At 42.8% G+C, this 13,498-nt stretch overlaps 1 protein-coding gene across 24 annotated transcripts in view; it reads left to right on the top strand.

Annotated features, from left to right (window-relative positions):
* DTNB (dystrobrevin beta) overlaps positions 1-13,498 on the top strand; it is a 388,582-nt gene that overhangs the window by 94,992 nt on the left and 280,092 nt on the right. For all 24 annotated transcript variants that reach the window (XR_012157855.2, XR_013635525.1, XR_012157851.2 and 21 more), the window contains one exon: positions 10,840-10,945. Coding sequence is in view for 6 of the 24 variants with exons in the window: in XM_073335462.2 (XP_073191563.1) it covers positions 10,840-10,945 (106 nt within the window). In the remaining 18 variants the exon portion in view is untranslated. The remainder of the gene's footprint in view (positions 1-10,839; positions 10,946-13,498) is intronic.

The following is a 13,498-nucleotide window of genomic DNA, read 5'->3' as shown; positions in this document are numbered from 1 at the left end:
CTGTGATTGCAGAGCCATTGGCCATTATCTTTGAAAACTCGTGGCGAACCGGGGAAGACCCGGATGACTGGAAAAAGGCTAATGTAGTGCCAATCTTTAAAAAAGGGAAGAAGGAGGATCCTGGGAACTACAGGCCAGTCAGCCTCACCTCAGTCCCTGGAAAAATCATGGAGCAGGTCCTCAAAGAATCAATCCTGATGCACTTGCATGAGAGGAAAGTGATCAGAAACAGCCAGCATGGATTCACCAAGGAAAGGTCATGCCTGACTAATCTAATCGCCTTTTATGATGAGATTACTGGTTCTGTGGATGAAGGGAAAGCAGTGGATGTATTGTTTCTTGACTTTAGCAAAGCTTTTGACACGGTCTCCCACAGTATTCTTGTCAGCAAGTTAAGGAAGTATGGGCTGGATGAATGCACTACAAGGTGGGTAGAAAGCTGGCTAGATTGTCGGGCTCAACGGGTAGTGATCAATGGCTCCATGTCTAGTTGGCAGCCGGTATCAAGTAGAGTGCCCCAAGGGTCGGTCCTGGGTCCGGTTTTGTTCAATATCTTCATAAATGATCTGGAGGATGGTGTGGATTGCACTCTCAGCAAATTTGCGGATGATACTAAACTGGGAGGAGTGGTAGATACGCTGGAGGGGAGGGATAGGATACAGAAGGACCTAGACAAATTGGAGGATTGGGCCAAAAGAAATCTGATGAGGTTCAATAAGGATAAGTGCAGGGTCCTGCACTTAGGATGGAAGAATCCAATGCACCGCTACAGACTAGGGACCGAATGGCTAGGCAGCAGTTCTGCGGGAAAGGACCTAGGGGTGACAGTGGACGAGAAGCTGGATATGAGTCAGCAGTGTGCCCTTGTTATCAAGAAGGCCAATGGCATTTTGGGATGTATAAGTAGGGGCATAGCGAGCAGATCGAGGGACGTGATCGTTCCCCTCTATTCGACATTGGTGAGGCCTCATCTGGAGTACTGTGTCCAGTTTTGGGCCCCACACTACAAGAAGGATGTGGATAAATTGGAGAGAGTCCAGCGAAGGGCAACAAAAATGATTAGGGGACTGGAACACATGAGTTATGAGGAGAGGCTGAGGGAGCTGGGATTGTTTAGCCTGCAGAAGAGAAGAATGAGGGGGGATTTGATAGCTGCTTTCAACTACCTGAAAGGGGGTTCCAAAGAGGATGGCTCTAGACTGTTCTCAATGGTAGCAGATGACAGAACGAAGAGTAATGGTCTCAAGTTGCAGTGGGGGAGGTTTAGATTGGATATTATTGGATGTTTCTTGACTTTAGCAAAGCTTTTGACACAGTCTCCCACAGTATTCTTGTCAGCAAGTTAAGGAAGTATGGGCTGGATGAATGCACTATAAGGTGGGTAGAAAGCTGGCTAGATTGTCGGGCTCAACGGGTAGTGATCAATGGCTCCATGTCTATTTGGCAGCCGGTATCAAGTGGAGTGCCCCAAGGGTCGGTCCTGGGGCTGCTTTCAACTACCTGAAAGGGGGTTCCAAAGAGGATGGCTCTAGACTGTTCTCAATGGTAGCAGATGACAGAACGAGGAGTAATGGTCTCAAGTTGCAGTGGGGGAGGTTTAGATTGGATATTAGGAAAAACTTTTTCACTAAGAGGGTGCTGAAACACTGGAATGCATTACCTAGGGAGGTGGTAGAATCTCCTTCCTTAGAGGTTTTTAAGGTCAGGCTTGACAAAGCCCTGGCTGGGATGATTTAATTGGGAATTGGTCCTGCTTTGAGCAGGGGGTTGGACTAGATGACCTTCTGGGGTCCCTTCCAACCCTGATATTCTATGATTCTATGATTAGGAAAAACTTTTTCACTAAGAGGATGGTGAAACACTGGAATGCGTTACCTAGGGAGGTGGTAGAATCTCCTTCCTTAGAGGTTTTTAAGGTCAGGCTTGACAAAGCCCTGGCTGGGATGATTTAACTGGGAATTGGTCCTGCTTCGAGCAGGGGGTTGGACTAGATGACCTTCAGGGGTCCCTTCCAACCCTGATATTCTATGATTCTATGATAGGACAAGAAGCAATGGGCTTAAATTGCTGCAAGGGAGGTTTAGGTTGGACATTAGGAAAATCTTCCTACCTATCTGAGTGGTTAAGCACTGGAATAAATTGCCGAGGGAGGTTGTGGAATCTCCATCATTGGAGATTTTTAAGAGCAGGCTAGACAAACACCTGTCAGGAATGGTTTGGATCAGCCCAGTTTCTCGGTCCGCACTGCTTCCCGCAGCTCCCATTGGTCGGGAACAGCGAACTGCAGCCAGTGGGAGCTGCGGGGCTCCATGACTGTGGACGCTCCAGATAAACAAACCAGCCCAGCCCGCCAGCAGCTTTACCCTGATGGGCTGGGTGCCAAAGGTTGCCAACCCCTGGTCTAGATAATACTAAGTCCTGCTATGAGATGACATAGATGACCTCTCAAAGTCCCTTCCTGTCCTATGATTCTATGCTAATCTTATCTAAACCAATTTCTCATGTAAGCCCTTTCTTGCAGCATTTCAACCAAGGTTGGCTGAGTTCTGTTTTCATGGGTATAACCACACTGCCTGGTTACCTGAGCAAGGGCAGGATAAAACAGGCGTTCTTTTGCTTTTGTCTTATAACCAAAAGTCTGTTGTTTTTGTCCCCAGAGTCAGGTTGACGCCCTGTGTTTTCCTTCCTGGAATGTCTGTTTGTTTAATGTCTTCCCAGTTGACCTGTTTTTCCTGGTAACTTTCACATGTGAATGGGGCCTCCTTTGGTTTGGCTTTGCAATGCCTGATTTATATATGAACTGAGGTTGGTGACTCCACTTCCTTTGTCTGGCAAAACCAGCTTGCCAACCATGCCTGGGCACAGATTCTAAAACACATTTGCAGCACATACATACAGTTTCTTAAATAATACCCACGCATAAGTCATACAGTGATTGAGGGAGGACCAATATGATGTAAGTGTCCTTAGATACCTCATTTGACCCTTTTGGAGTAAATACTATGAAAGTAGTATGCCCTTCCTCCACTGGTGATGTCTGGGCCTGGCTCACTGGGTTCTTGTCCCGCTCTTACAGGCAGGACCCAGGGAAGCCTCATCTACCAAGAAGTGAGGTTTTCTGGTGCTGAGGAATCTGTATCAACTATAGACTTGGTTTCTCAATCACCTGGCGTACTTGGCCAACAGAGGGGTTGGCTTTCCTTTACAGGGGAATTACTACTAGCTAGAGATATTGATTCTTCTTCGAGTGCTGTCCCTGTGGGTGCTCCACTTCACTTCAGATGACGGTGCATCCCGGCGCCGTTGATTGGAGATTTTCGATAACAGTGCCTGGTTGGGCTGCACGTGTGTAGCAGCTGTCTCGTGATCATCGGAGTCTCGGTCAGCGTGCTCATGGCCCGAACTCCTCAGTTCCTTCTCAACCGTCCTCGGCTGAAGACAGAGCTCAGAACAGTATGACATCTTCTCCTCTTCGTATAGTTAAACAGATAGAAATACTTGTTAGATATATTCTCTTCCAGTTTAGTATAGTTAATTAGATAGTTGTTAGTAGTTTTAAAAAACATCTATTTTAGTTTTGTCTCCCTCAGGTACATGAACTTTCAATATTCATGCCAGGCTCCCCTGGTTTTAAGAGATGCGACTCCTGCCACAAGGTGATGCCAAGGTCCGACAGACCTTCTCTGTGCATGAGTTGCCTTGGTGAAGCACACATATCATCTAAGTGCACTCACTGCAACAACTTGAAGGCAAGAGTCTGTCATGACTGGGATCTCCTCCTTAAGATGATCCTTATGGAGAAGTCACTCCACCCAGGATCTGACAAGGATGACCAAAAGTCCTCCACCAAGTGCTCACTCACATAGTCTGAACCAGCAAAGAGCACGGCTCCATCCTCTCTTGAGAAGAGGAAGAGAGCCTTGAGTTCTCCGCAGAGGGAGTCACACAAAAAGAAGTGGTCCCCTGCAAGATCTCTACCATCGGTGCTGACAGCCCCGAGAGTCAGTACATATGACTCTCCCAGCACCTCTGGCACCAGCTGTGCTGCGGAGCCGAAAGCCAAGGAGTCGAGACATAGATCCAGCCATGTTTCCTCCATGGCACCTACCACAACGGCACCGGCAACCGAGACGGCACTGGTCACGCAGCTGCCTCTGGTGCTGATGAAGTCGATGCACAAGTTAAATGGACATCTGTCTACCATAATACTACCCTCAGCACCACTACCTATGGCACCACAGCAATTCCTAACCCAGAAAGACATTACTGTGGCATCAGTTCCACAATCTCCTCTCCTTGGTTACTGTTCCAGTGGTTAATTAGACTCACCATTACAAATTTATGCCTCATTTGTCTCGCTTCAACTCCCAGCCATTGGATTGTGTTATTGTGACAATGTGAACTGCTGAATAGCTGTCTCTCTTCATTTCTCCTTTCTGGGATGCCTTTTACATTGCTTTACTGATGAGCAGCCACTCCTGGCCTGTTAACATACAACCTCCAGCATGCAACGTGCTCCCAGCCACACAGTATTGAGTGCTACTAGCTAGCCATTTATAAATTACACTGCAGAAGAACAGAAGCAGATTCTCGAGTCCCAGACGTCTCCCCAAGAAATGTGCATCTTGTATTGCCCAGCACACTACTGGACAAAACAAGCTCATATAAAGTCTGTTGTTTCATCAATGGAAAATGATATGCACCGTCTTTGTAATCCCAAATGGACTCTCCCAGACATTTTAATCCAAACACACTGTTTAAGATAAAACAAGTTTATTAATTACAGAAAGATAAATTTTAAGTGACTACAAGTAATGAAGCATAAAGTCAGAATTGGTTACCAAGGAAATAAAAAGATAAAACACCAGCTAAATGCCTAACTCAGTGGTTTTCAAACTGGGGTACACATACCCATAGGGGTACGCAAGCTGTCATCATGGGGTATGCAAGAAAAATCCTGTAATGGCGGACAACGCATCATGTTAGCCCTCACAGACCTTTTTTTCCTGTTTTCACAGATATATTAAGACCCTATCTCAGATGGGGGTACGCAGTAGATTACATTATTTGGAAAGGAGTACAGAGCCTAAAAAGTGTGAGGAGAGTGAGGTCAAGCTGGTCAGCTGGTTGCTGAGTGGTCCCTCTTCCCTTTTTAACTTCCCCCTCATTACCGAACAGTGAGTGCAGGTGTAGCAACTCATTAAGCTTTACTGGCTCTGTGTAGGGTTGGTTTTCCCCACCAGATCCTGCTATATCAGGAGTTCTCAAACTGGGGGTCAGGACCCCTCAGGGGGTCACAAGCTGTCAGCCTCCACCCCAAACTCCCTTTTTCCACACCATTTATAAAGGTGTTCAATATATAAAAAAGTGTTTTTAATTTATAAGGGGGGTCGCACTCAGAGGCTTGCTATGTGAAAGGGATCACCAGTACAAAAGTTTGAGAACCACTTCACTATATCAAAGTTTCTTAAAGAACTAAAACATATTTGCCCACCAGTCAGAGGACCCTCTCCTGCCTGGGACCTCAGTATCATCCTCCTGAGATTCATAGACCCTCTTTCTGAATGCTCCTTCAACTACGTCCCTCTGTAAATTGCCTTCCTACTTGCTATTACTTCAACCAAAAGAGGAAATGAGCTTCAGGCACTCATGGCTCAGCGTTCCTGTATAACATTCCATGGAGACAAGGTGGCATATTTATAAAGAGTGAGCTGACCTTTAAAATAAGATGTCATACCTCTACTAATTTTACACCTTAATATCAGTTGTCATAATTTCAAATTTAATCTTAAACAGATTTATTTTTAAAAATACACAAGTATTTGATTTTAAAAAATCTGCATTTAAATAAAGTCCCATTTTTAGTTTTTTAAAAATTATCTATTTTTATCCACCCTGATCCCTTGATCAAAACCAGAAAGTTTGTCTGCCCATAATCACTTGCATGTGCCATCACAGTTCTCCAGTCTGTCTATCTTGAATTGGCAGAGATAATTTGTCTGGGAGCCTGCCCCTGCACTGTCCAGGATCTCTCACCCTTCTACTGTCAGTAATGGTGATCAAACCCTGGGAAACAACTCCTGACTGTCTGCTGAATCTCCACATCTTGGGTGAGGCCATTACCATGGCCTGTTGGGTCTGATAGTTTTGGCAGCAGACAAAATTCACTGTACCCTTCAGTCCTTTCTCATGTCCATCTTTGTTTCATCAAGAGGAGATTTCTGCTTAAAGGCCTACTCTTTCATTCAATTTTCTCTGCAAGAACCCACTTCTAATGAGAAACCTGCAAGTAGCTAGCTGATAACCATGAGTTTGTGGCACTAATCTGTGCATCCTACCTCCAATCCCCCCCAAAAATGCAATTCACTTAGTTACTTCAGCATTATAGTACCATGGCCAGTTACCATAATACTTACTTTTGTCTTTTAATTGTAAGCGCCTCAGGACGGGGACTGAAACGTCCATGTTTGGCAATGCCTAGCCCATTGTGCGTGTTATCAGAAACAGATGTTATCCTGTTCTCTGCATGGATTTAGAAATCCCTGCACTGATGGCTTGACTGTTTGTTTGGATCTCTTGCATCCTGAATAACTGCTGACATGAATTTCAGGCAGTGTTTAATACACGAGGAAGAGGATAGGGCAGGACAGCTGTTAAATCAGGAGCCTTGAAGGACCATTCATTTCCTGAATCTCAGGACAAGCGTCAAGCTATCCAGCACTTTTTTCTTCACCATAAGAAATTATTCAATTGCCAGTCAAAACACTGCCAACAGTAATGTAAAATTATCAGAGAAATTGTTGATTAACTTCTATTTTCTCCAAGTGCCATTCAGCATTGTTGGTATGATGGTTCTTTGTGACTGTAATAGTTCTACACACACACTCACACATTATGTATGGTAAGTGATAAAACCAGAGGTAAAAGATGTGAACTCCTTATGATGCTGGCAGACCAGGTGCCAGCTCATGCAAGGCCCCTAGGCCTCAAATGCACACTGACCAATACATAGCTGGAAACAAGTCTGACTTGTGTGTTAGTATTGTTAAAATAGGTATTAGATTTATAAGAATGTGTTTAGACTTTATGAAATGCTTATAAGTTGCTGCATGCATTAATCTCACTTTTAATATCTGTGTCCCATGTTATAAGGTAATATTTGAGTGTTTGCTCTAAAACTGAAGAAGTGGGTTTTTTACCCACAAAAGCTTATGCCCAAATAAATCTGTTAGCCTTTAAGGTGCCACCGGACTCCTCGTTGTTTTTGCTCTGAAACAGTAAACCACTGGTCAGGAGAGAAGCATTACCACATTTGAAATACTAGTTTTGCGACAGTAGGTGTTACCTCCTGCCCAACAAAAGAAGGCCCATAGACACCAGACAATCATTGTGAAACACCAAAGGACAAAAGATTCCAAAACTCAAAAGGTTCACCCCACACCCATGAAGAGGAGACATGCATTTCGATTAATCCCATCAGCTTGATCTTTGTGGGAAGTGAATAAAAATCCCTAACAAGGAAAAAACTGTATGTTTATGATGCTTGGAATCTGAGGGTCAGGGATTACTAAGCATAAGCAAAAGATCCCCAGTGCTTATCCTGGGTTAGCCCTGAAGGACATAAGCAAGCTCTGTATTACAGAAGCTTCTATTACCCTTTGAAACTTAAGATTGTAACTCATTTGTGTTTGTATGTTTACCTGCTTTAATACTGTAAATAACTGATTTCTTTTTCTTAGTTAATAAATCTTTTTTATAGGATTGGCTGCAAGTGTCTGTCTTGGGAGATCTAAGGTGCAGTTGACCTGGGAATAACCTGAATATTATGGTGATACTATCACAAAGGCAAGCTTACCTGAATGGCAAGATAGTCCAGCGTACCCAAGAGGACTGTCTGGGACTCCCATGTTAAAGCTGTTACAGTGCTTGAGGAGTTCACACTTTATACTTGCTTGGTGAAATCTAAGTATAGAACTCACAAGCAATTTGGGCTTTGTGCCCTGCTTCATCATAGTCTGTCTGAGGTTGGCACTCATGCTCTTGAACCACTCCAGACAGCTTGACACTCCTTATGCACCACAAGGTCTGTTTAGTATATTTAAGGATTTTTCTTGGCCTCACACCAATGCCTTAAAGAAACTAACTTCTCAGTATCTCTGCTTCTCATATTGTATAAAAAAAGAGGTTCATTGTGCATTATCAGTAATAGTCTAATAAGGACTTTTACACTTTTGGGGGGAGACTAGGGGTCTCCAGGCACGTCTTCTCTCCTAAGAAGAATGTGACTGTTCCTGCTGTGATGACTGAGAATGAGTTCTCTTGGGACTCCCTCATGGCAGCAGCAGGCAGCCTGGCTGTTGAAGAGAAGTTCTTCAGCTGCAGGGTAAGAAGATTAGGCACAGGGCATCCTATAGCAACTGAAAGGAGGAGGATCAAGCACTCCTAAAGCCCTGCATTAATGGTGATCAGTACAGGTAATTGTGACTACCCTCTAGTTCCCTGAGACTGGTTGAAAGACTATAATCAAAGAACAATTATCAATGGTTTACTGTCAACCTAAGAGAATATATCTAGTGGGATCCTGCAGGGTTCTGTCTCGGGTCAGGTACTATTCAATATTTTCATTAATGAGTTAGATTATGGACTGGAGAGTATGCCTGTGAAACTTGTGAATGACACCAAACTTTGAAGGACAGGATTAGAACTCAAAACAATCTTGACAAATTGGAGAATTGGTCTGAAATCAACAAGATGAAATCCAATAAAGAGCCATGCAAAGTACTATACTGAGGACGGAAAAATCAAATGCAGAACTACAAAATATATAATAGACGAGTTAGTAATACTATTGAAAAGGATTTGGGGTTATAATGGATCATGAGTTGAATAGGAGTCAACAATGTGATCCAGTTGTGAAAAAGGCTAATCTTCTGGGGGGTATTAACAGGAGTGTCTTATGTGAGATAGAAGAGGTAATTGTCCCACTCTCCTCGGCACTGGCGACATCTCAGCTGGAATACTGTGTCCAGTTCTGTGTGCCACTCTTTAAGAAAGATGTGGACAAATTGGAGCGAGTCCAGAGGTGTCCAACAAAAATGATAAAAGATTTAGAATCCTGACCTGTGAGGAAAGGTTAAAAAAATTGAGTATATTGTCTTCAGAAGAGAAAACTGAGTTAAGGACCTGATAAGTCTTCAGATATGTTAAAAGGTGTTGCAAAGAGGATGGTGATCAGTTGTCCTCATGTCCAGTGAAGGTAGTTACAAGAAGTAATGGGCTTAATCTGTAGCAAGGGAGGTTTAGGTTAGATATTAAGGAAAAACTTCCTAACTATAAGGGTTGTTAAGTACTGGAAAAGGCTTCCAAGGGAGGTTGTGGAATCCCTGTCATTGGAAGTTTATAAGAACAGATGGACAAACACCTGTCAGGGATGATGTAGGCATACTTCATCCTACCTTAGCATAGGGGGCTTGAATAGATGGCCTCTCAATGTCCCTTCCAGCCCTTTCTTTCTATGATTTTGTACTCATTAGGAAGAGAAAGCAGACACATACATCTTCCTCCCCCAACTCCAAAAAGATGTAGGTGAATTGGACGTAGCATTCTTCTCCAAAAAGAGTGCTTCAGTCATGGGGTGGTTGCTGCACTGGAGAATTGTGGGCAGTTTTCTTCCTCCTGGAAAACAGGGCTTTGGCCTTTTTTGCTTCACTGCTGTATGCAGGGCTGCCACCATCTTCTTTAATCTCTGTCATGGTGGCCCTTTGATGCACCACCAATGTATAGGGAGGCAAGAAGAGAGAGGCTGTCTGAACGGTGGTTTTTATCCCACAGATCACCTGCCAGAGCAAGGAATTTGCTTCCCAAAAAGTAGAGGGTGTGGCTGGCCTTCCACAGGTCTTGTTTCCTCCTCTGAAAGTGGAAGAATACTGTTTAAGAAGTTATCTAGTTAAATATTTTTTCCTTGTAGCCATAGTTTCCTTAGCTTTTCTTCCTGACAAATCTCATTGGTATGCATTTTTATCAATATTCTATCAATCATTCTTCCTTCTTTCCTTGCCAATTTGTCTGAGATCATGAGAAGCATGGGTCTAGGTCCGGAGAGACTGTTCTGTGCTTGAAAATTAATTTCACTCATTTCCTTCCCTAAATCTCTTAATTTAAAATCCGTTTCCTTGCCCACTTTTTCAAATTTTAGTACAATTCTGCCTTTACCTATTTGTTCTCATTTCTTCTCTTTCCCTTGTTTGCCATATGGGTAATGCCTAAACACTCCTTTTGATTCCTCCTTTTCTTGTCTTTGTACTTTTTTCAGTATTGTACCATGTGCTTGGAACATCCTCCCTTAGTTCACTAAACAATCTTCCCTCTTTGAATTTGAATCCCTCTTTTAAAGCGCTTTTTTGTAAACCCTTTCAGTGTAACTCGCAAAGTACTAACTACATACTCACCCCCTTTGAATTTACCTTTGTGTTCTGTATTTATTGATAAATTGTGTGTGTGGTATGTACTATCTTGTTTGTGATGTACTGTCAATTAAGATTGAAAATTCCTTGGGGAGGAAGAGTGATTGTATCTGTCCTTTACAATATGTAATACAGTGTTGGTACTCAGTAAATTTAATACTAAAGAAACCATAGGATGGAGTCAAGTATCAGGCCGTGTTAGTCTGTAGCCACAAAAACAACAGGGAGTCCAGTGGCACCTTAAAGACTAACAGATATATTTGAGCATAAGCTTTCGTGGGTAAAAACCTCACTTCTTCAGATGTATAGGATGGAGATAATTACAAAGAATGCAGTTCTCTTTTGAAAGTGAGTCATGTTTTTGTTTCTTTTACAGAAAAAGATAATGCTAAATATGTTTTTAGACACATTGATGATTGATCCACCCCCTCAGTGCCTTGTGTGGCTACCTCTCATGCACAGACTTGCACATGTTGAAAATGGTAAGTTAGATATTTATTACGTCTGAAATTTCTGTTCAGAAAAGTGTATATATGATCTTTTCCAGACATTGGATCTTAGTGTTTGCTTTCTCTAATTGTTCCCACTGTATGGTGTTAGTCCCCGAGCAGTCAGGGACTAATTCTCAGAGGAGCTAAACACCCACAGATCCCACTGACTTCAGTGTGAATTGTAGTTGCTCATCCTTTCTGAAAATGAGACCTTATAACTACACAGAAAATTAAGCAATAATCTAGAACAATCCTATTATTTTAAACTTTTCTTTTTAATTTTTAACATAATTCACAACACAGGATTTAAAATAAAAAATATAACCTGCAGAAAAAAACATTTCTGCTAATGAACAAGCTCAGTCGACAACTTTTAAAGGATTTTCATTTACGCCGCACTTTAACAAGTATTATCAATTAATGATATGGAAGATTTCTGGGTGCCAATTCAGGTGTCCTTGATGAGTGTCTCATGAGTGCACCAGTCACTTTCTGCCTCCTACTGTGAACAACACCTCTCTCTATCCACATCCAGTGCTTTTCTTAGCTACAAGTTCCCAGTTATACCTACACAAGAAGGTATTTCTCTGAGAAGTGATTAGGCTTTGAAAAACTGGAGAAGGCTAAAAGGACAACAAAAATACTTCTTGTGTTGAGGCACTGCATGCAACCTGGTCTTTGATTGCCATGCTAGATATGTCAGCACATTCTGTGAGGCATAACATCCTCCAGTCTCGGAGATCACAATTTCCACTTTTGAGACAGTCATCTTCTGTGGACTCAGTGGTTCACCAAGGACTTAACCCAAACCCTTCTTTTTTTGTGGGGGGGGGCAGAATCTTGGGTAATCAATTTCTCCCTCATCTTTTCTTGTTGCTTCCTAGGTATGATCAAATCTTCCCAATTTTTCCTCAACATATTAAAAACCATATCACTTTGCCTGTCTCAGCAGCTAGACTGCTTGTCCCCACCCCAATAACTTTTTGCCTTGATTACTAAGTTGTCGTCCACTAAAGTCTTCCTGAAACCCATATCTGTCGTACTCTAGTCTTTCCAAAATCCTGCAGCTAAAATTATCTTCCATGCCTGTCAAATGGACCACATCATCCCCTTCTCTGAATGTTTCCAGTGGATGTGCCTTGTTCACAATATCAAATTCGAACTTCTTAGTGTGTCATTCAAGACCCTGCAGACTCTGCCCTTGTCTATGTCTCAACTCTTCTCTTATTTTACATTACCCCACCCACTCTGCTTTACCAAGAATGCCAGCCTCGATGCCCTATTTGTTTTTCTCCCTCTCCCAACTTTGTGCCTTTCTCTGTGCTTTTCTCTATTCATAAAATCATTGACTTCTCACAATATGTGTGTGTATGTAATAAATAGATGCGCACACACATTTAATGGAATAAGTAACCATGAGATATGTCATTCACCTGTTGTAAAAGCACCTAAAGGTGCTTGTAGCACCTAGAGGCCCCCACCAAGTCAGGGCCCAATTGTTCTAGACACTATACAGAAGTCCTTCCCCAAAAATCTGATGATCTTTTTCTAAGACAAGATATCACAGATGGGTGAAATAAATGGGGGAGTAGTGAATGATGACAGGGCAATAGTATTACAAGCATATTTTAACCAGACTATAGATGTGTGCACACCCAATTCATTCAACTCATTCTTATTTAACCTAATAAACTTACCAAAGTCCTGTGGTGACTGGGCCAGACAGAGGATGCTGCTGGCCGTCCTTATTTACAACTTCACACAGGTGGCCTTAGGGTGATGGTCATTCTCCATAGATCAGGGTAGATAAGGAGTTCTTATCCACCTTAGGTGATAGAGTAGGCCTTTTTTAGGCACAGCATTCCTCTCCCCAATCTGGGAAAAGGGAACTGAAAAGGAATCCTAAACACAGCCTGCCATTTCTGTACCTACTACTCCTGGCTGATCATTCAACTCAGTGGTCAAAATAAAACAGAGATTCAGACTGATAATTTGGTTCATGGAATGTCAAAACTCTTCTTGACAATGAGCAAAGACTGGAACGAAGGACAGCTCTTGTTGCCAAAACACTGAAGAGGTATAACATAGACATCACTGCCCTCCAAGACAGTCAGAGGTAGGGTTCGCCATATGGTCCAACATTGCTCACAAGCTTGACTCGCTCCCCAAGAGAGTCAATGACTGACTTATAGTGCTCCACATAGACACCAGTATGCCACCATTATCAGTGACTGCACTGAAAATGACTCATACACTGAGATCAAGGAGGTGTTTTATGAAGATCTCAGCGGGGTCATCAGAGGAGTGCCGAACTCATTGTCCTTGGAGATTTTAGTGCTTGTGTGGGAGCTGACTCAGATACATGGAAGAAGGTACTAGGCCATCACAGCATTGGAAGGTCAAACTCCAATGGCCAACTGCTTCTCCCCAAGTGTACCGAGTTTAATCTCACTATTACCAAAACTGTCTTCCAACAGGCTAAGACAACATGGATGCATCCTAGGTAAAAACAGTAGTGCATGCTGGACTATGTAATTGTACAGT

The sequence above is a fragment of the Lepidochelys kempii genome, chromosome 3 (genome assembly GCF_965140285.1).
Source record: "Lepidochelys kempii isolate rLepKem1 chromosome 3, rLepKem1.hap1, whole genome shotgun sequence".
NCBI lineage: Eukaryota > Metazoa > Chordata > Testudines > Cheloniidae > Lepidochelys > Lepidochelys kempii.
Note: the sequence above shows the minus strand (reverse complement) of the source record. Positions and strands in the feature narration are given on the sequence as shown.